The following is an 18,893-nucleotide window of genomic DNA, read 5'->3' as shown; positions in this document are numbered from 1 at the left end:
TGGCCGCGCTCCGCCCCGTTTCCGCCGTCATGGCGGCCGGAGCCCGGCGGCAGCGGCGGCCGAGCCGGGCTGCGGGAGCCGGAGGTGGCAGCGGCGGCAGCAGCAGCAGCGGCGGTGGCGATGGCGGCGATGTGAGGCGAGGCTGAGGCCGAGGCCGAGGCGAGGCGGCGCCATGTCGGGCTGCGTGTGGGGCGCGGCGCCGCCGCCGCCGCCGCCGCTGCTGCTGGAGGCGCTGGGCCGGCTGTGGGAGGTGCAGGCGCCGCTGGGCAGCGGCTCCTCGGCCTCCGTGTACCGGGTGCGCTGCTGCGGGGACCCTCGGGCTCCTCCGGGAGCCGTCAAGGAGTTCGTGGCTCCCCCGGCTCGGCCCGGCCCCGCTCGGCGCCCCGCTGCCCGCCCGGCCGCCGCTGACTGCGCCGAGTACGGGTTCCGCAAGGAGAGGGCCGCCCTCGAGCACCTCCGCGGCCACCGCAACATCGGTAACGGGGGGGATTTGGGGTAACGGGGGGGATTTGGGGGGCAGCTGGGGACAGCAGGGACAAGGAGGTGCCCCCCGAGGTGGGCAGCGCGTCCCCTGGGGTTGGGAAGGGATCCCGTGAAGGTTGAGCCGCCTGCTGCGGGTCTTGGGGCCTCCCCGTGGTGCTGGGGAGCAGCGGGGTGCAGTACTGGGGGGTTTTTGCCCGTTCCTGACGTGCCCGTGGCCGTGTCTCCCCGCAGTGACGCTGTACGGCGTGTTCACCAACCACTACTCGGCCAACGGCCCGTCGCGCTGCCTGCTGCTGGAGCTGCTGGACGTCAGCGTGTCCGAGCTGCTGCTGCACTCCAGCAACCAGGGCTGCTCCATGTGGATGATCCAGCACTGCGCCCGAGACGTCCTGGAAGCCCTGGCCTTCCTGCACCACAAAGGCTACGTGCACGCCGACCTCAAGCCCCGCAACATCCTGTGGAGCGCGGAGGAGGAGTGCTTTAAGCTCATTGACTTTGGACTTAGCTTCAAAGAGGGGAATCAGGTTTGGATCCTGCTGCTCTCGGGGCAGCCTGCTCTCCCTTGCGTTGCGTGGGCCTGCGATGCTCTCAGCTCCCGGGTGAAGGAGCGGAGGTGGCCTGGTGGGGATAGCAGCTTGAGCGGGTGCCGAGGGTTTCCTGAAAGGCTAAAATGTGGCCTGGCCCGTGAAACAGCAGCCGGTGTTCCCATTCTCTCCGCGTGTCTCTGATTGCTGTTGATGTCAGTCCTTGTGCTGCCCACAACGTGGATTCCAGAGTTAACGATTCAGCTTCCTGGAAAGTTTGCTAGTTTTCATGTGGTCAGAGGAGCGAGAGCAGCCAGATCTGTAGGATCTCTCTTATCATCCCTTATCGTACGTAGTAGTAATCCAGGCTTCGCCATCGGTCAATTGCATTATCTCTAGCGGCGTCCTTGCTCTTGTCTTTACTTTCATCCTATCTTCAGCAGCTTCCCTTTTTAAGTCTGGATGTTTCTTTCCCACGTGACTGGGTTGACCAAAGCCCTGATTGTGGCTAGGCAGCGTCTGTTCTGTCCTGACGTGGACAGATCTGTGCCTGTTCTGCTCTGCTCTTCCTGTTCGCTGAGCTTTCACTCCCTCTTCATACTGTCACTTGTTTATTTTGGTAGTGACGGGTTTTGTAAGTTTGTCCTTTCCCCTCTTGTTCCCTTCTGTGGCCTCCAGTGAAAGCAGAGGGACTGTCTACAGAGAGCCTGGGGAGGTTCTGCTGGTGGCTTGACAGAATTTCCTTTCATCCCTCCCTCTCTGAGTAACCTTCTGTGAGGGGTATCAGTAAAGCTTTTTATCAGATAGCCCCGTAGCAAATTAGCCTGTAATCACTGGGCGATGGGCGGTAAGTCATAAGTGAGCTATGACTCTTCTTTCCACACGCTGTCCTGGCTTCTCCTTGCACTCTTCTCATCTAAGAGGTTTTCAGATTATTATTTTTTTGACTGTTTTACCTGGTATTGACAGTAAAGCTCACTGATCCGCCAATGTCTGAGGACTGCGTGGGTGACCCGTCCCTGAATTCCTTGGTACAACATCAGATTTTAACGTGTGCACTCCTTAACGACTCCTCCGTGTTGTGCTTTGGTCCTCCCACGCTCTTGGCTGAGCACCGTTCCGTGCTGGTAATCTGCTGCTGTCTATCAGCAGAAAACACTCTCCTGGTGTCCTGTGTCTGAGGCAGATATTTTTTTTTTTCTTCAGGGCTGCGTTTTGCTGCTCGCTCTGGGAGTTGCCTCATAATACTCGATCGTGCATTTTATTTGCTTCAACCCTTCTTCCAATCTGCCTTCTTTGGGCTGAGTTTCCTTCTCTGGTTCCTGTAAAAACGCTGCCTGCTGGGGCGAACCTTCTGACCCTGCTTTGAATACGTACTGGCTGGCAGCCTCTCCTCCCCGCCCCTGCCGTGTCTAGCTGCGGACATGTATGAATTCCTTATCTGAGTCAAGACCGTGTTCCTTGCATTTGGGACAACTCTGCTCGGCTTGTTCTTGCATAACTTTCTGCAGTTACTGTTTAACAGGGAATGGCTGTACACAGAGCAAGGTCTCAGCCACACAAATCTCTGAAAATACCTCAGATAGTAGGAGTGAAATTCCCTCTCTCTGTTTTTGCTGGTGGCGTTGACCACGGCGTTTTCCGTGTCTCAGTGTTGTTTGGTGGGGCTGCTGAACTGCTGCTTTCACCATGCCCGAGGTTTTGCTCTTTGCTGATTGGAGGCAGTACCCTACTGAGCAATTTGTGTATCTGTTTTTTGGTTTTTTTTTTGGTTTATGAAACAATTCTAAGCTTTGTTGCCTAAAAACGCCTTTTGTAGACTTTATTTCCAATTGGATAGCCAGCTAATTCTGGTTTGAGTATACTCCATGGCTAAGAATTCACAATCCCGTGCCTTCTTCAGGAAGTAAGCTTGCATATTCTTCTGTCATTCCTCGAGTCACATCAGGGCATTTGAAACGAGCCCTCCTATATCAGAAAGATCCAGCACCCAGTTTATCACCGGGCATTCAAAGGACTTGACGAGCCCACGGCTGACTGATCTGGTGTCGGCTGTGAGCAGGAGGTCGGACTGGAGACCTTCCGAGCAGCCTCTCCAATCAGCCCGCGTGTGATTCTGTGATTTTGCTGTTTTCTTTTCATCAGACAGTGTGTGGGTACTTGCCTCTGCCAGCCCCAGCAGCCGAGCAGGTATTGATTGCTGCAGCACTTCTCGCTGCGAGGGGAGAGGAGGAAGAGGCGCGTGGGAAGCGCCTTTGATAATTTCCTTGTCTGAGTGTTAGATGCCTGCTTCGTTCTTGTGATGCTGTGTTCCTGAGAACAGCAGCAGCACTTGAGTAATGGAAGCTGTTACTGATCCTCACCGCTCCTTCTGAGTGTTTTGTGCTCGTGCAGCTGATGTGGGAGCGTGCAGTGGGTGCACCACCCTTATCCTGAAGCTCCCGGTGTCCTCCATGCTTGCACAAGGTTAACAGGCCAGTCCACTGTCACGTCCAGCCTCTTCCTCCAGGCAGTGCTGTCGTTCAGAGAGCTCAGATGCTCGTGGGGTGGCTGCTGTTTAGCTGGAAGATATTTTCTCTTCCAGTCTTATTTTTTTCCCCTTCAGTTAGTTGAGCACAGCAAGCTGAACTGCCTTCTGGCGCGGTGCTGTCTGTCAAGCCAGCAGCGGTATTTGGGTGACCCGTTAGAAATTGCCCCTGTAAACTGATTTAAGGTTAGAGCAGAGAGCCTGGATCTGCAAAATTAACCTCTTTGTGTTTGTTCGGCCTTCTGCAGGATGTGAAATATATTCAAACAGACGGGTATCGGGCTCCAGAGGCAGAACTGCAGAACTGCCTGGCACAGGCAGGGCTCCAGAGCGAGACGGAGTGTACCTCTGCTGTGGATCTGTGGAGTCTGGGAATCGTTTTACTGGAAATGTTCTCAGGAATGAAACTGAAACATACAGTCCAATCTCAGGAATGGAAGGTGAGTGAGAACGGCTCTGGGCATCCTTGCTTGTGCCAGGCAAGTCCTCCTGCTGCTTGTGTGCACCTTGGATTTGTAAGGTAGCACCTGGCAACTAGAGAGTGTTTCCTTGATGTGTCTATAATCCTATTGTCCTGGGTATTAAGGCTTCAAAGCCTTAGAGACCTGCCTGCCCTGTGGGACTGACGTGTCTGAACACTGCCTGTGTTCAGGCTGCCGAAATCCTACAGCTCCAGGATTCTGTGTTTCGGAGCCTGTGTCTCCCCAATTAACTGGAAGTTAATTGTGCTGGCTGTAGTGCCGCACAGACAGAGGAACCATGTACACGGATGATGGCTACTATTGCGCTACTATTTCCTTTCATCCCTAATTGCCACTTATTTTTCTTCCCAGGCAAACAGTTCTGCCATCATCGACCGCATTTTTGCCAGTGAAGGGGTGGTTAATTCAGCCATTCCAGCTTATCACCTCAGAGACCTTATCAAAAGGTATCTTCCTGCATTTACTAAGCGTTGCTTAAAGATGTGCCCCATGAAGTCTTGTGCCTTGGAGCCCACACCTACCACTTTTTTTTGTAATGTCCTTGCCACTATGCTGGTCACAAGTGCAAGCATTAGCTATATTAGCTGTGCTTTCATTAGCCCTGTATTGTTAGCTGCTCTGAATCCCATTTTTGACAAGATGTGGGAGCTTCTTGAAGTACGATGGCTTTTATGAGACTGCATGTGTGTCTGAGACGGGAGCAGAGTGGCCTGGAGAGGTGGAGCTGGAACATGCAGTGTTCGTTCTGAAATTCTAACGAGCAACTTCCATAATTTGGTGCTGAAAGACATCTCAAAGCAAAACCTCCTGTATTATGTACTTGAAACGCTCTCAGGGGATCCTTCTGGTGTGCTTAAGCTGTGAATTGGAAGATGTGCTCTTGACTGTTCTCATTGTACCATAAGCACCCGAAAGATAGGCTATTCCTCGGTGCTGGCTTCCAGCCCAAGGTGAATTGGATGCAGGAATGTCACATGCAGGAGCATAAGGATCTCTCTTCTCTTGCAGCATGCTTCATTGTGACCAAGGAAAGCGAGCCTCCGCTGAAAAGGCTTTGTGCAGCCCGTTCTTCAGCATTCCCTTTGGTAAGCTGTGCATGTGGGCCCCGCTCGCAGCTTGGGCAGCATATCCTGGGAGCAGCAGGGGTGTGCAGCTGCTCCTGCTTTTGTCCTTGCTGCTCCTCCCTGGTTTTGTGGCACTTTCAGCCCTCTGGTAGCCAGGTCAGACAGGGCACTTAGCTGGCATTATGACCCTTAAGGTGCATTTGAAGAGTGCAGAGCTATTTAGGGGAGGCTGATGGCTTTTACGTGCCCGGAGTTTCCCAGTTCAGAAGCTGGGAATGGGAGCAAGCTGGTGGGTGCCTCTGCTGCTGCCTGCTTCTTGCAGGCTGAGCAGTCCCGGTGTGCTCTCACAGTGCTGCAGCCTGTCTTGGGGCCTGCCCAGGAGAGTGTGAGCCTACGTTTGCAGTGACAAAAGTCACCGAGGACTTCAGGGCCTGCCTTTCCTCACATCCGCATGGCAGGTCAGGCAGTTGTCGCTGTTGCTTTGATCTAGCACTTCCTCTTCACTCGAGGAGAAAGGTGGTGTTCCCCCAGAGCCCCCCCATGAAGACTGTCAGCAAAAGATGGGCAGGGACTGCCCTGTGTAGGCCGCTATCCCTCCCCATTCTCTGTTCCAAAAGCACCACAGCAGCGTTCTTCAGAGCTTTCTGGCTCTCAGAGGACCAGCAAAGAGCTCTGCATCCAGCTCTTCTGCAGCATAAGTCAACATTTCAGGCATCCAGCTTCTTGCTGGGCTAGTATTTTCTCTTCAGGCCTTGCTTTTCCTAAGCTGCTTGGTGTAGCTTGCAGTGAAGGCTGTTAAATATCGCGTCTTCCAAGGCCGCATCTAGATGTTGGCATCCCTTTGTACTGGCAAAGGTAAACAGCTCATCCAGGTTTTAAAACTGCTCTTGCACTTCGGAAGCTGGGGCTGTTGTAATCAAAGCCACCTTCCGTGGAAGGAGCTGAACCTTCCTGCCAGTTCTGCCGTAGAGCAGAGGGAGCAGCGTTTTGGCAGTACGTCCACATCTCGTTATAAACACGCAGACCTCTAACTGTACCCTCTTGTACTAGAAAGGTGCTTCTGTGGGTAGTGCTACAAGCTCATAAAGCAGCTTCGATTTTTCTTTAGCTGCTGGTTCTCTCCTTTGCCTAGCTTACACGTAAGCGTGTCTGCACAAAGAAGCATTCACTGCTGCTTTCCTAGGAAGTCAGAATGTGAGCTGTCACTACCTTCCACTTGGCCACAGTTATTCTGTTTAGAGCAAAGACAGCTGAGAACGGCCTTCCTTGTCGTTTCCAGCCAAGACGTGACTTTCCAGTTACTCAGCTTCTTTCCTGAGCTGCTTGTATGCCGCAGCCAGCTGTGTTGTCAGTGCAGTGGGTGTCACTTGGGACTCTGAATGGGAGCAGAGGTGCTGGGCAGAACGTCTGTCCTAGGACAGAAGGGTGTTGCAAGTGCATTTGTCACTTGGTTATAAGAAGACAGATGGCTCCAAGTTGTAAGGGTTGGTTTGTCTCCCTCCTCTGAAAAAGACACAGATGTATTTGAGTAAAAGGAGCTGCATGTAAGGCTGAGGCAATGGTTAAATGTTTCAGTTCCCTATTCCTCTGATGCTATCTCTGGGTTGCCAACAGCCCTAAGGAAGAATGGTCACAGCAGTTCTCTGGGAGCCGACTGTGACACCTCTCTTTGAAGGAATGCTCCCGAGTGCTGCCTGGGCATCGTCTAGATAAGGCCTTTCATCCTCCAGGCTTCTCGTAAGGATTCCTCCGTGTCACACAGTAGATTTACAGCGTGTTACTTGACTGTCATCTCCTCTTGCCCTGTGAAATCAAGGCCGTGCCTGTGCAGGGCAAAGATGTCAGCTTCTTGCACGCTGTGTGCTTAGCGTGGAAAAGTATTTCCAAGGGAGCAATCACCTGCTGTCTTTGCAAAGCTAGTCAGAGGGCTCAGGCTGGAGAACCGGAGCCATTTCTTCCCTTTTCTCTCCTGTTTCATTTTCAAATGTGAGACCCGTGAGCCCTGCTGTTGTGTTCAGCTGCTGTAGGTGGCTGATACAAGTAAAGGTATGTTCCTGCTCTTGAAGCACTGCAGGTTGGGCTCCCAGATCTTATATTGACAGCCCTGCTGGGCCCTTTCAGGAACATGAAATTGAGCTTTCATTGTTGAAATGGCATTTCAATGGCCTCCCAGGTGTGGTTCTCATAGTCTGACGTTAGTCTGGCCACCTCGTTCCACAGGAGGATCCGTGCAGCGCTGCTCCAAGTCGTCGTGGAGCTGCCTGTTTTCTTCCAGAGCCGAGGGTCCTGTGGCCGTGGGCTTCATTTCTGCTCCTGTAAAGCCTTTCACAGGATTAGTGCTCACCCACTTTCCTCGTGTGGCACTGACTTAGTCCGTAGCACTGCCTTAAGTAGCTAAATATTTTTCCCTTTTTCTGTTGTAAGGTGCTCTCAAAGCACCATGTTGCAGCTGGATTTTGATGGTGGGGTTTCACACAGCGTTTAGGGAAGAAACTGAACATAACCTAGAGTCAGCTGAGGCTCAGGCCTCAAGAACTGAAGTTACAGAAGCTCTCTGGCCCCTTTCCAGCTTGGCTGGAACCGGTAACAGGAGGAGCAGGTTACACAGTGGTTCTTTCATCTTCTTGCATCGCCGGGTATAAAAGATAGTTTGCTCAACTACCACAGCCCTTGAGGTCACGTCAAATTCTAAATGTGAGCTAGGCAGACATAATTCTAGTCTTAATTGCTCCCAGCTTTGTAATTTTAAAAGCAATTTCAGGTGCTAGCCTCGGTATAATTGCAGAGTACACTGAATCCTTTGGGAGAGCCTGTTAGCACGCAGGCAAAGATAAGTTGGAAACGGGGAAAATGCATTACCTGTAAATGCAGGTAATGATGGAGCAGAGCTAAACTGCTGCAAAGAGCAGTCAGTCCTTGTGTATATTGAGTCAGCTTCATGTTTTCTTGCTCCTTTGATTTCCTTTCTCTAACTGTGGGTGTCATGCAGCTCCCCATATCGAAGATCTGGTGATGCTCCCCACGCCTGTGCTGAGGCTGCTAAACGTTCTGAGCGATGCTTCTCTGCAGAGCGAAGAGGAATACGAAGGTTGGTGTGTGCTGTGCCAGTCACGTGTAGCAATGTCATTTCACTGCTTTGGATTTTGGGGTGAGAGAGCAAGCAGAAGAGCAAATAATAGACACAAGAGCAGTAGCCAAAGAGCTTCTCAGCTGAGTTCTGATACCTAGAGGGTCAGCTGCGCTAACAGGGAAAAGGCTAAGGCTGAAAGATTGAGCCAAAGAGCAGAGCTTGTAGTGAGTTCCTGAAGGATCTCAAATGTTGAAGAAGGTTGATTTTAATTTTCCTCTCTGGTTAAATGCTCACAGAGCTTGTGATGTGTTCATGGCTCTGAGCTGCTGCTGAACATGTACAGGGCTCTGTGGAGCCCAGGAACAGGATCCTCAGAAATTTGCTGGTCTACAAAAGTCACAGATTCTGAACGTTTTGGCTACTGGAAGGCTTTGTGAGCAGGAAGCACTCACTGCCTATGTGCTCCCGAAGCCTGGTGTCAGGGATTCACAGCCTTCAGGTCTGTCCCTGGCCTCAGGTCAGACACTGTCCTGTTACGTGGCTGCTCAGCAGTGTCAGCCTCTGCGGTGACGTTCCCTGATTAATTTAAATCGAGAGGAAAAGGCTGTGTTGACTGAAAGGTCTTGAGGTGTTCATCTGGCCTTTTTTTTGCTTCTTAGCAAACCCTAGTTTGCAACGTGAAAGGCAACCATCTCTTTTCTTTCTCAGATATCCTGGAAGACATCAGAGAGGAGTGTCAGAAATACGGACCGGTGGTTTCCTTGCTTATTCCAAAGGAGAATCCTGGTAAAGGCCAAGTAAGTGAAGGGAGGGGAGAGGCCGTGCGATTCCCACGGACGCTGTGTGCTGCAGGGCTGCTGCTCAGCTTCTGGAAGTCTCCTGGCTGACAACAGTGCTAAAAATATCTGGGCCTCTTGAAGGACAGCGCAGGTTCCTGCCCGGTTGTGCAGGGTTCCCTAACCTGGGAGGGCCCCAGACGAGAGTTAAAATTGCAGTTCAGAGATGCAGCTTCTTCCTTTTTAGCTCCACTGCTGTGGACTCAACCGAGGATAAAGGGGAAAAACTTGCTCAGGAGCCGTTTCCCCAATTGCAGGGGTGGGAGGGAGTGAGTGGCGTGCTGCCTGGAGGCTTCACTTTTCCTCTCTCTTTTTCAGGTCTTTGTTGAATATGCAAATGCTGGTGATTCCAAAGCTGCCCAAAAAATGCTGACTGGAAAGATTTTTGATGGCAAGTTTGTTGTGGCTACGTTTTACCCACTGAGTGCCTATAAGAGAGGATATCTGTACCAAAACTTGCTGTAGGCCGTAGCAACAATCAGGAGAGTTGTCTCGCTCCTCTTCCTCACGTGTTTTACAGTTGAATGTACAAAAGAGCTTCCTAGCCCTGCTTCTGAGTCATCCCTAACGAAGAGATGCGAAGGACTGAGAGGGGCTTTGAAACCTTTACTGCTGCTTTGTGATGTGCAGAGGAGGCCTGGGTGGCTTTACGCGTGTGCTTGTGTGTGTGTGTGTGTGTGTGTGTGTGTGTCGTGCTTGCTCGTTTACACTAGGCACGTGGCTTCGCCTGCCCCGGCAGGCGCTCGGGTGCCGAGGGTGACCGTGGGGGCCTCGAGGCAGAGCAGGTCGTGGCAAGCACTCGGGAGCGCTGGAAATAAGAGCTGGAACCTCACCTCAGCACCCGGTTTCGCTCCGGGGAGAGCAAAAGGCTCTGGCTTTGAGCCTTCGCATCCCCCAGAGCAGAAGGCAGCGGTGAAATCAGATCTGCTGAGCCATGCAGAGCACAAGCTGGGCCCGGGGAGCGAGCCGTGGTGAGCCAAACTTGGGTGCCCGGGTGGGCAGGAGCTGCCTGGCTGGGGATGGACACCAGCAGAGCAGCGCCGGCCTCGGTCCCAACACACCCTGGAAGCACTTTGTAGCCCGAGGTGATGTGAAAGCTCTGTCACATGGAGTCATCCTCCCAGCCCGTACCCTGCGCCGGCACTGAGGCTCCGAGCTCTGATGCCAAATCCTCCGTAGTATGTGCGTGTCTGTAGGTGATATTTTTGGAAAGGAGTGCAGCGGCGCGCGGTCTTCGTTGTGTCTCAGCAGGACTTCTGCCTGCGAGTCTTAGGAGAAATGACAAATATTTATCTGTCCCCACGCTTGGCTTTTCCGTGTTGTGCAGTTTGTTGGTTTTTTTTTTTTTTTGCATTAACCCGTTAGACTTGTCGTAGGTTAGAAGCACTGACACTTTTGGTCCTTGAGAGGTGACACAAAGGGCCTGAGGCAATCTGAGATCCTGTTTGGAAAGGGCTGGGCCGGTAACCAGGCTTACCTGGCCGGATTCGTGTCTTTCCCAGTGTCCACGGTGGGTTTTTGGGACAAGGACCTGGGCGAGCAGCATCCCTGCTCCCCCCGAGCGCTCTCCCTGCTCACGCAGCTCTAAAGCACAGGCAGAAGATCTCTAACCCTGCTGAAATACTTGAGGGCAGCTCGGAAACTGCCTCTGACCTGCCCCGGAGTAATAACCCCAGTTACCTTGCAGTTTACGTCCTCGTGGTTTACTTCTCGCATCTAGCTGAGGCTGGACTTGCTGGAATCCTGCACTTAAGTGGTCCTCCTGGATTTTGCCCCGCGTGCATGCGTGCAGAACCGACGTCTGTAGCATTTCACGGGTGTCCGTGCTGGCGTGGAGTCCTGTCTGCTGCTGGTGTGGAGTCCTGTCTGCTGTCGCCCTTGCCAGCCTTCCCCAGAAAGGACCAATCCCTTCCAATTTCCCTTGTCGCCTTTGAGATGGTAGAATTTTCCAGGAAAAAAAAATATAATAATAATAATAAAAATCCCGCTGTGAGTTTTGAGGTCTGATTTGCTGGTCAGGCTGTTCCCGGGACGATGCTACTTCGGTGTACATAGCTGTCGAGCAGCTTTGTGTAGGTGGGCTGTGTGATCCAGTGCTGTTAAGTTACCTGTCCTTGCGGCGAAGCACCTTTAGCGTCTGGAAGGAGTCGGACAATCAGTCGGGCGAGGGGTTTCTCCCCGCGAAGAGCAGCGGTGAGATTGCTGACAGCACCCTGAACGTGGCCAGGCAGTGACCGAGCTCCTCAGCTCTGAGCTGGTGCTGTCTCTGGCAGGCTTTGCCGTCGGTAGGAGCGCCGTGGCCCCAAATCCATCGTCAGTGCCACTGTGCCAGCAGCACCAAGCTGGCTGTGTGTGTGCCCCAGGGCTGGTGCTCAGCTGAAGACGAGAGCCGTGCCAGGATTAATCCCGAGAGAGGAGCTGCAGCACGGTGAAGTTGCTCTCCCAGGATTTGGCTGGGGTTTTGTTCAGCTGTTTGAGTAGGAACTGGATACATCTGCAAGACGCAAACTCCTGCCACCGTGTTTGCTCTCTGGATGCTCGCTGACCGGCCCTGAGCACTGAATGGAGCAAAAAAACAACCCACAAAGCTTATTTTTTTGGCCCGGCTAGAGGTGAGGATGCTGATCCCTGTCCCGTCACTGGGTCCAGGATTTTCCCTGCAAGCTGTGGGAGTGCGGAATGGGGAAATTTAGGAACTCCTCAGAGCAGAAGGCTTTTCTCCCTCACCATCTGCCTTCAGCTTGGCAGAGGAAGGCTGTGAAGCTCACCCCGCTGTCTCGGCGAGCTGCGGGTGGCTTGGCACACCATCCAGCCCTGTTAAACCTGTGCTCCTGAGCCCGGGGTTGGCACAGCTGCCTTCCTAAAGCTTCCCCCTGTGCCAGGCAGCTGTGTGCCCGATCCCGGTGATTAATAAAGGATGCTTCGAGACAAAACCCTGGTTCAGCCATCTTTTGGGGGGCTCCCTGTGTGTGCATGTCGTCACCTGGAGGGCTTGGGGGCTGCCTGGGGAGGACGGGGCGCAGGATGACGCCTTTCCCTGCGTGTCTGCAGTGCTCCCTTGGGGTTGGGGGTGGTGTTTGTTTATTTATTGTTTATTGATTTTTTACTACTCCCCACCCTTGGCCTCGCTCCTGCTCAGGGAGAGGCTGGGTAAGGCCGAGCTTCCCGTGGTGATTCAGCTCCCAGATCCTCCAGGGGGGGTCCTGAGGGGGCGAGGAGCGGTGTGAGGGGGTTTTGGGGGGGTCCTGGCACCCTCTGTGGGGTTTTTGGAGCTCCCCCTCTGTGGGGCCGCGCGGCCGAATCCCCCCTCAGTGGCCGCCTCCCGCCCCCCCCGCCTCCCCGCTGACGTGGCGCGCGTTGCCATGGCACCGCCCGCCCCGCCCCCCCGCCGCTCTCATTGGCCGCCCCTCCGCGCGGCGGCGGAGGTCGGTGCCTCCCGGCGGCCCAATGAGAACGCGCGGCCCAGGCCGCCGCCGCTCCCCATTGGGCGCGGCACGGCGGCCGGGAGGGGTATAAAAGGGGGGCGGCGGCGCGGCGCGGCCGGCGGCGGCGGCGGGATGGAGGCGGAGGAGGAGGGGGCGCTGCTGGCGGCGCGGCTGGCGGCGGGCGGGCAGGGCCATGTGCTGCGCTTCTGGCCGCAGCTGGGCGCCGCCGAGCGCCGGGAGCTGGCGGCCGAGCTGCGGGGCATGGACGTGGCCGAGATCAACCGCTTCTTCCGCAGGGCGAGGGGCGGCGGTGCGGCGGCTGCGGAGGGGGCACCGGACGGGAGGATGGAGCCGGTGCCCCGGGACGTGCTGGGCAGCGCCTCCCGGGACCGCGGGCTGCTGCCGGGCTGGGAGAGCCGCGGTAGGAGCCGGGGAGGGCGAGGAGGGGAGGGACGCGGGGCGGGGGGCTCGGTGCCGGGCCCCACGCGTGTCCTCGCGTCCCCGCAGGGCTGGCGGAGATCGCGGGGGGCCGCGTGTGCGCCCTGCTGCTGGCCGGCGGGCAGGGCACCCGCCTGGGCGTCCCCTACCCCAAGGGCATGTGCGACGTGGGGCTGCCCTCCAGAAAGAGCCTCTTCCACCTGCAGGCCCAGCGCCTGCGGAGGCTGCAGCAGCTGGCGGAGGAGCGGCACGGGGAGCCCTGCTGCATCCCATGGTGAGCTGCTGGACCGGGGTGTCCCCCTTTCCCTGCCCTGGGTGTCCCCCCTTCCCCCGCCCCGGGTGCCCACCCCCCTGCCCAGGGTCCCAGGGGTGCTCCGAGGAGGTCCAGCAGGGTTTTTTTTGGGGTGTTTTCCCGCCCAGGTACATCATGACGAGCGGCCGGACCATGGAGTCCACCCAGGAGTTCTTCCAGAAGCACCGCTACTTCGGGCTGAAGAAGGAGGACGTCGTCTTCTTCCAGCAGGGCATGCTGCCCGCCCTGGGCTTCGACGGCAAGATCCTGCTGGAGGAGAAGGGCAAGATCTCCATGGCGCCAGGTCTGCGGGGCTGAGGGCGAGTTTTGGGGACAGCTGGGCTGCGTGTCCTGCTGCTCCACACCCTGCTCCCCGCTCCTCTCAGCCCGGCTGCCCACTGACGGCTCCCGGGGGGCTGCTCACAGCATGACGCAGGCTGGGAGGTGTCGTTTTTGGCAGGGAGGATCAGGGTGGGGTGCAGCCCGGCGGGGGATCCTTCGTCATGCTGAGCACATTTCCCGGCTTTGGGGAGGATTTGGAGGAGGAGGAGGGTGGGTGTGGATGGCTCAGCGGGGCGGCCGTGTGTCACTGCACCCCAACGCCTTCTTCTTTCCCCCCCACAGATGGTAACGGGGGCCTGTACCGGGCCCTGGGGGCGCACGGCATCGTGGCTGACATGGAGCGGAGGGGAGTGCGCAGCGTCCACGTCTACTGCGTGGACAACATCCTGGTGAAGGTGGCCGACCCCGCGTTCATCGGGTTCTGCTTGGAGAAGGGAGCCGACTGCGGTGCCAAGGTATTGTTCCTGGGCTGCCCTGCTCCTCGCACGGCTTCCCTGGGCCTTTTTACCCTTCCCCACCAGTCCCCTGTATCCAAGAGAAGAGCTCCGGGAGGTGCAGGGTGTTGCTGACCCCGTCTGTGCCATCCTGGCACCGAGCCTGGCCCCGTGCCCCACCTGGAGGATGTTGCATGCCCAAAGTTTTACTCGATCAGCAGCGAAAGGGGCTGAGCGCTTGTGTTTGCGTTGGGCTTGGCTCTGGCAAACAGGTGACAGGGCTCGCTGTCCTTGAAGCTTTCAGAGCAGGAGCTGGGAGGCAGAAAGCTGTCAGTCCCTCCCTCTGGCCCGGGTGGCAGGAGGAGGAAATAAACCCAGATGTGCACAGAGGGGAGCCCTGCGTGCCTCTGGTGGCCTGACTGGGGTCAGGTAACGTGTCGGGGTGGCTCTGCCGAGCTGGCAGCCCTCTGCTGTTCACGTGGGGGCCAAATGCCAACATTTACCTGCGTCCTCTGCCTGCCACACACGGGCCTGGTGCCAGGTCCTGCCTGCGCCCTCTGGGTGTGACTGACAGCCGTCACCAGCCCTGCCACCGCGCCCTCTGGCCACCATCACCAGAACCAGCTGGGCTGCAGCATCCTCGGCCCTCCCCTGGCCCTGCTTTCAGAAAAATAACCCCATGGGGGCTGCTGGATATAGGGGGCCTTTCCCTGACGTGCTTCCCGTGGGCAGGTGGTGGAGAAGACCAACCCCACGGAGCCGGTCGGCGTGGTGTGCCGCGTGGACGGCGTCTACCAGGTGGTGGAGTACAGCGAGATCTCCCTGGCCACCGCGCAGAAGCGGGGCGCAGACGGGCGGCTGCTCTTCAACGCCGGCAACATCGCCAACCACTACTTCACCACCGCCTTCCTGAAGGACGTGGTCAAGTACGGGCTCGAGCGAACGCACGGCTCGCGTGCTCTGCCCCGTGTCCGATGCCTGTCCCCTTCCTGTGAGATGTAGGGTGGCCGCTGCGTGCCAAAGTGACCCCCCTCTCGGCTTCTCGCAGCACCTACGAGCCGCAGCTGCAGCACCACGTGGCCGAGAAGAAGATCCCGCACGTGGACGTGGAGACGGGGCAGCTGGTCCAGCCCGAGAAGCCCAACGGCATCAAGATGGAGAAGTTTGTCTTCGACATCTTCCAGTTCTCCAAGTAGGCCCTTTTCTCTCTGCGGGGGGCGGGCTGCGGACCCTACAGCCGGGAGGGGCAGGGAGAGGGAGCGGGCACATCTCCCAGCCGTGCCCCTGACCCTTCTGTGTCCCGCTCCCTCCCTCCCCGTCCCCCAGGAAGTTCGTGGTGTACGAGGTGCTGCGCGAGGACGAGTTCTCTCCCCTGAAGAACGCAGACAGCCAGAACGGCAAGGACAACCCCACCACGGCCCGGCACGCCCTCATGTCCCTGCACCACCGCTGGGTCCTCAACGCGGGGGGACACTTCGTGGACGAAAACGGCACGCGCATCCCCGCCATCCCGCGGTGAGCCCCTGCTCTCGCTGCTTTCCCCGAAAACCCTCTGCCTGCCCGTGGGTTAGAGCTGCTGGGAAGAGGAGCCTCCTCCGTCCCCTTGGGCTGGCTGTAAAGCACCAGGCAGTCCCCAGCCCGTCCGTGCTCCTGCAGCCAGCACCGCTGGAGCCTTTGTCTCGGGTTGTTTGTGGGGCAGAGCCGGGCGTGAGCTGCAGGAGGAGCTGTGGGCCCGCAGGAGCTGCTTCCCTTCTCATTTCAAGCCCTGGAAACTGCACCCTGCAGTCTCCCTTGCGGCCAGGGGTGCCCGTGCAGCCCGGAGGTGGCTCCCCAAAGCCCGACACAGCAGATCGCAGCACCCCACTGGGGGAGGAGAGCAGCCCCCGCCTCGTTCTGCCCTGTCATTTCTCTATCCCAGCCTCGTTAACCCTTGTTTATTCCCACTAGCCTCCCAAACGGAAGGTCAGACGCCCCCCCGGCCGATGTCACCGCCAAGTAACTATTCGTGCAGCCGGGCTGCGGTGCATGGTGGCGGGGCTGCGCTCAGGGGCTAACGGGCTCCGGGCAGCTCTCCGGGGACTAACGGGGGCTCGGGGCGCATGCTGGCACCGGGGCACGTCTCACCCTGAAGGCTCCTGCAGGTGGGCGATGGGTGGCACCGCTCCTGCCTGGGGCTCCTTTCTGCAGAGGCTGAGTGTTTTGGGCTGCCCGGTTGGTGCAGGAGGGCGGGCAGCCTGCTGCTGGTGGGCAGCAGCACAGCCTGGGAGCTGTTGTGAAACACTCTGGGTTTTTTTTCCTTCCCGGAGCAGCAGGCAGCACAGCCCGGGCTCGTCACGCAGCGCAGCCAGCTCCGAGCCCGGCCGGTCCCGCAGCTGGAGGTGGCTGCTCTCCTGGTGGCTGCCAGACGGCCGGCAGCCCGGCCCCTGGAACGGGATTAAAAACACAAACTGGCCTCCAGATCCTGGCTTTGATGTAGCACATGTGGATCTGAACGTGGGCGGTCAGCTGCGTTCGTGTGACTTCAGCTAGCGAGCTCTGACGAGCCAGGCTGCGAAATTGGTGAAAGCCCCTGGCTAATGAGGACCTGGAAATTTATGGGAAGAGGCTGGAAAGCGTTAAGAAGTGTTAAAACATCTCTGGGACAGCAGGCTGTTCCGCAGGCACAGGGAACACCTGGGGCTTCAGCTTAGCGTGTGCCCCTGGGATTAGTGAGAGTGGACAGGCCCCGAGCTTGTCACCTTCGTGCCCTTCCCCAGCAGTCGCACCTCCTGCTGCTTTGGGGTGGAGGTGTTCCTGCTTTGTAATTCAGAACCCCAAGCGCTTTCAGGTTTATGCTGGTTAGGATGCAGGATAAAGGATGCAGCTCCTACATGAGCTCGAACCCAGTCAGCCTGCAAGGAGAACCCAGCAGGAGGAGGGGTGGCCGGCTCGCTTGCAGCACCGGGCACAGCGGGGCTGCGCTCTGGGGACGTAGATAGATGCTAGATCCTCCGGGGAGCTGCACCTCGAGCTCTCTTCCCTTTCAGCTGCTGCTGGTACCTAAACCTTGGCTCGCACCTACCTGGAGGGCACGGCACGCGAGGCTTGACTAACCCGGGGAGCGGCACCGCCTGGCTCAGCCCGCGGGGCTCCCGGCGGGCAGGGACTGATGCTGGGGGGGCTTTCTCTCCGCAGCCTGAAGGACGCCAGCGACCTGCCCATCCAGTGTGAGATCTCTCCCCTCATCTCCTACGGCGGAGAGGTAAGGGGCTGGGCTCCGGCCCTGAGCTCTTGGAGCACGCCCGCCTTCGTTAAGCGTCCTAACGAGCTGCTTCCCACCCCGCCAGGGCCTGGAGAAGTACGTGAAGGACCGCGAGTTCCGAGCGCCTCTGATCATCGACGAGGACGGGATCCACGAGCTGGTGAAGAACGGGATGTAGCGGCAGGCACCCCGTGCCCTGGACACGTGAAGGTTTATGGCTGGGGCTGCCGGGGGCTGGTCCTGCTCCCTCTGAGCTCCCGCAGAGGAGGACGCAGCCCGCGCGGTTCCTGGCACGCTGTATGCTTCTATTTATATTTTAATTTAAAAACCAAACACTTTATGGATTTCCCCTGCCACGAAGCACAGCTGCGGTGCTGCTCTTTGCACCTCAGGCTGTGGGCATTTATTTTTAAACGTGTATATAGGAACAGTCATTGTACATGCAGAGGATTTTTATGGTACGGGGCTGGGGGTAATCTTTGAATTTTTATTTTTCTCGAATCTACACGGCTATTTTTTTTAATAGGGTTCTCGTCATTGCCTGTGTCCTCCCTTTAGCTCATCCTTTGTATGTTGCACAACTGGAATTGCCTGATTAAACCCCTGAGGCCCTCCTGTCTGTCGCCTGGTGGTGCTTTGTGCCGGGGGCTTTCCACAGGGGGTCTGCTTGTGGAGCGGAGCCCGATCTCCCCGTGCTGAGCTCCCAGCACGGCGGGGAGGGCTGCCCGGGGAGGAATCGTGGGCAGGTTCCCTTGGCACAAAGCATGTTTTTTTTATTTTTTCTTGGGAAAACGGGGCTGTGCTTTCCTCGGGAATTCCTGGGAATGGCTGCAAGCCTCGGGCAGGTAGGAACAGGCAGGTGCACAGCTCCATCGCAGCGTAGGACAAAGCCAGCCCGGCACAGTGCCCTCTGGCAGCATCCTGTGGCTTTGTGGGAGGACGCTTCGGCTCCTGCGTGGTGTCCCCGTGCCTCGGGGCACAGATCTCCACCACGGATGTCACCGAGTCCCCTGGGTGCTGAGGTTGGGCAGCCCCGGGCTCAGACAGGGCCGTGCGGGGGGTCCTGGCTGCTGCTGGGGCGGGCTGGTGGCCACTGGTCCCGGGGGAAACGGGGTGGGACGGGGCCAGGGGCTGGTGCAGAGTGCTGCGGGTGGTCTGCATCCCCCCACCCTGTGTCCCCACACACAGCTCTGCTGGCCTGGGGAGCGGCCACCACAGGAAGGGAGCCCCCAAAGCAGGATGGGGCGCAGGGCACAGCACACGGGGGGATGCAGGTGGCCCCGAGCAGCAGCAGCCGGGGTCTGCAGGGTGCAGGGGGGGCTCCGCTGGCTCCCCGGGTGCTGAGGAGGGCCGGGGAGGAGGCGATGTTTGCCTTGGCCGCCGGGCTGTGTTTGCACACCGACACCTCTGCACCAGGTCCTGGGACGGAGCCCGCTGCCAAGTTATTTCAGCGCTAATTCCAGGTGGCAGCGGGCGAGCGGGGCGGGCTGGCGGCTGTGCTGCCGTGCACGTAGGGGATTCGGGGGGCATCCCGCAGCGGGGTGGCCCCCTGGGGCTGTGGGGTGGCACAGCCCTGCGGCAGGCACTGCTCCTGCCCACCCCAAGGGATTTGGGGTGCCCGCCTGCTCAGGCCGAGGGTCCCCAGCGCCACACCAGCACCCTGCCAGGCAGCCGATGGCTTCCAGCGCAGCTGACTCAGAATTTGTTTGTCTGCAGCCCAGATGGGCCGGCAGTT

The 18,893-nt window shown here is 57.7% G+C and overlaps 2 protein-coding genes across 4 annotated transcripts; both read left to right on the top strand.

Moving 5' to 3' along the window:
* The first annotated feature begins 43 nt into the window (after positions 1-43).
* Positions 44-10,979, top strand: UHMK1 (U2AF homology motif kinase 1). The gene is made up of 8 exons (XM_084528191.1): positions 44-476; positions 715-1,007; positions 3,783-3,974; positions 4,368-4,462; positions 5,025-5,101; positions 8,070-8,168; positions 8,859-8,947; positions 9,305-10,979. The coding sequence occupies exons 1-8, from the start codon at positions 173-175 to the stop codon at positions 9,449-9,451; spliced, it is 1,296 nt and encodes a 431-aa protein (XP_084384317.1). The 5' UTR covers positions 44-172; the 3' UTR covers positions 9,452-10,979.
* Positions 10,980-12,316: 1,337 nt separating this feature from the next.
* On the top strand, positions 12,317-17,777 carry UAP1 (UDP-N-acetylglucosamine pyrophosphorylase 1). 3 transcript variants are annotated; one of them, XM_084528189.1, is made up of 10 exons: positions 12,317-12,832; positions 12,919-13,123; positions 13,270-13,445; positions 13,766-13,938; positions 14,650-14,843; positions 14,966-15,109; positions 15,244-15,432; positions 15,865-15,879; positions 17,092-17,158; positions 17,244-17,777. In XM_084528189.1, exons 1-10 carry the CDS (start codon positions 12,349-12,351, stop codon positions 17,334-17,336), a joined length of 1,740 nt encoding a protein of 579 aa, XP_084384315.1. In that variant the 5' UTR covers positions 12,317-12,348; the 3' UTR covers positions 17,337-17,777. The 3 variants fall into 3 exon arrangements, with proteins under 3 accessions (XP_084384315.1, XP_084384314.1, XP_084384316.1); XM_084528188.1 differs by having other exon boundaries at positions 15,865-15,912; XM_084528190.1 differs by lacking the exon at positions 15,865-15,879.
* The last annotated feature ends 1,116 nt before the right edge of the window (positions 17,778-18,893 follow it).

The sequence above is a fragment of the Aythya ferina genome, assembly GCF_964211825.1.
Source record: "Aythya ferina genome assembly, chromosome: 8".
NCBI classification, from domain to species: Eukaryota; Metazoa; Chordata; class Aves; order Anseriformes; family Anatidae; genus Aythya; species Aythya ferina.
This window is presented reverse-complemented; position numbering and strand designations above follow the sequence as displayed.

What these genes read in the sequence shown, in the direction of transcription:
- UHMK1 (XM_084528191.1), top strand. Translation starts at nt 173, where the DNA reads ATGTCGGGCTGCGTGTGGGGCGCGGCGCCGCCGCCGCCGCCGCCGCTG. An exon ending in CCGCGGCCACCGCAACATCG is followed by an intron (nt 477 to 714) that starts GTAACGGGGGGG and finishes GTCTCCCCGCAG; the next exon opens with TGACGCTGTACGGCGTGTTC. An exon ending in GTTCTTCAGCATTCCCTTTG is followed by an intron (nt 5,102 to 8,069) that starts GTAAGCTGTGCA and finishes GGTGTCATGCAG; the next exon opens with CTCCCCATATCGAAGATCTG.
- UAP1 (XM_084528188.1), top strand. Translation starts at nt 12,349, where the DNA reads ATGGCACCGCCCGCCCCGCCCCCCCGCCGCTCTCATTGGCCGCCCCTC. An exon ending in GAGCCCTGCTGCATCCCATG is followed by an intron (nt 13,124 to 13,269) that starts GTGAGCTGCTGG and finishes TTTCCCGCCCAG; the next exon opens with GTACATCATGACGAGCGGCC. An exon ending in TCATCTCCTACGGCGGAGAG is followed by an intron (nt 17,159 to 17,243) that starts GTAAGGGGCTGG and finishes CCACCCCGCCAG; the next exon opens with GGCCTGGAGAAGTACGTGAA.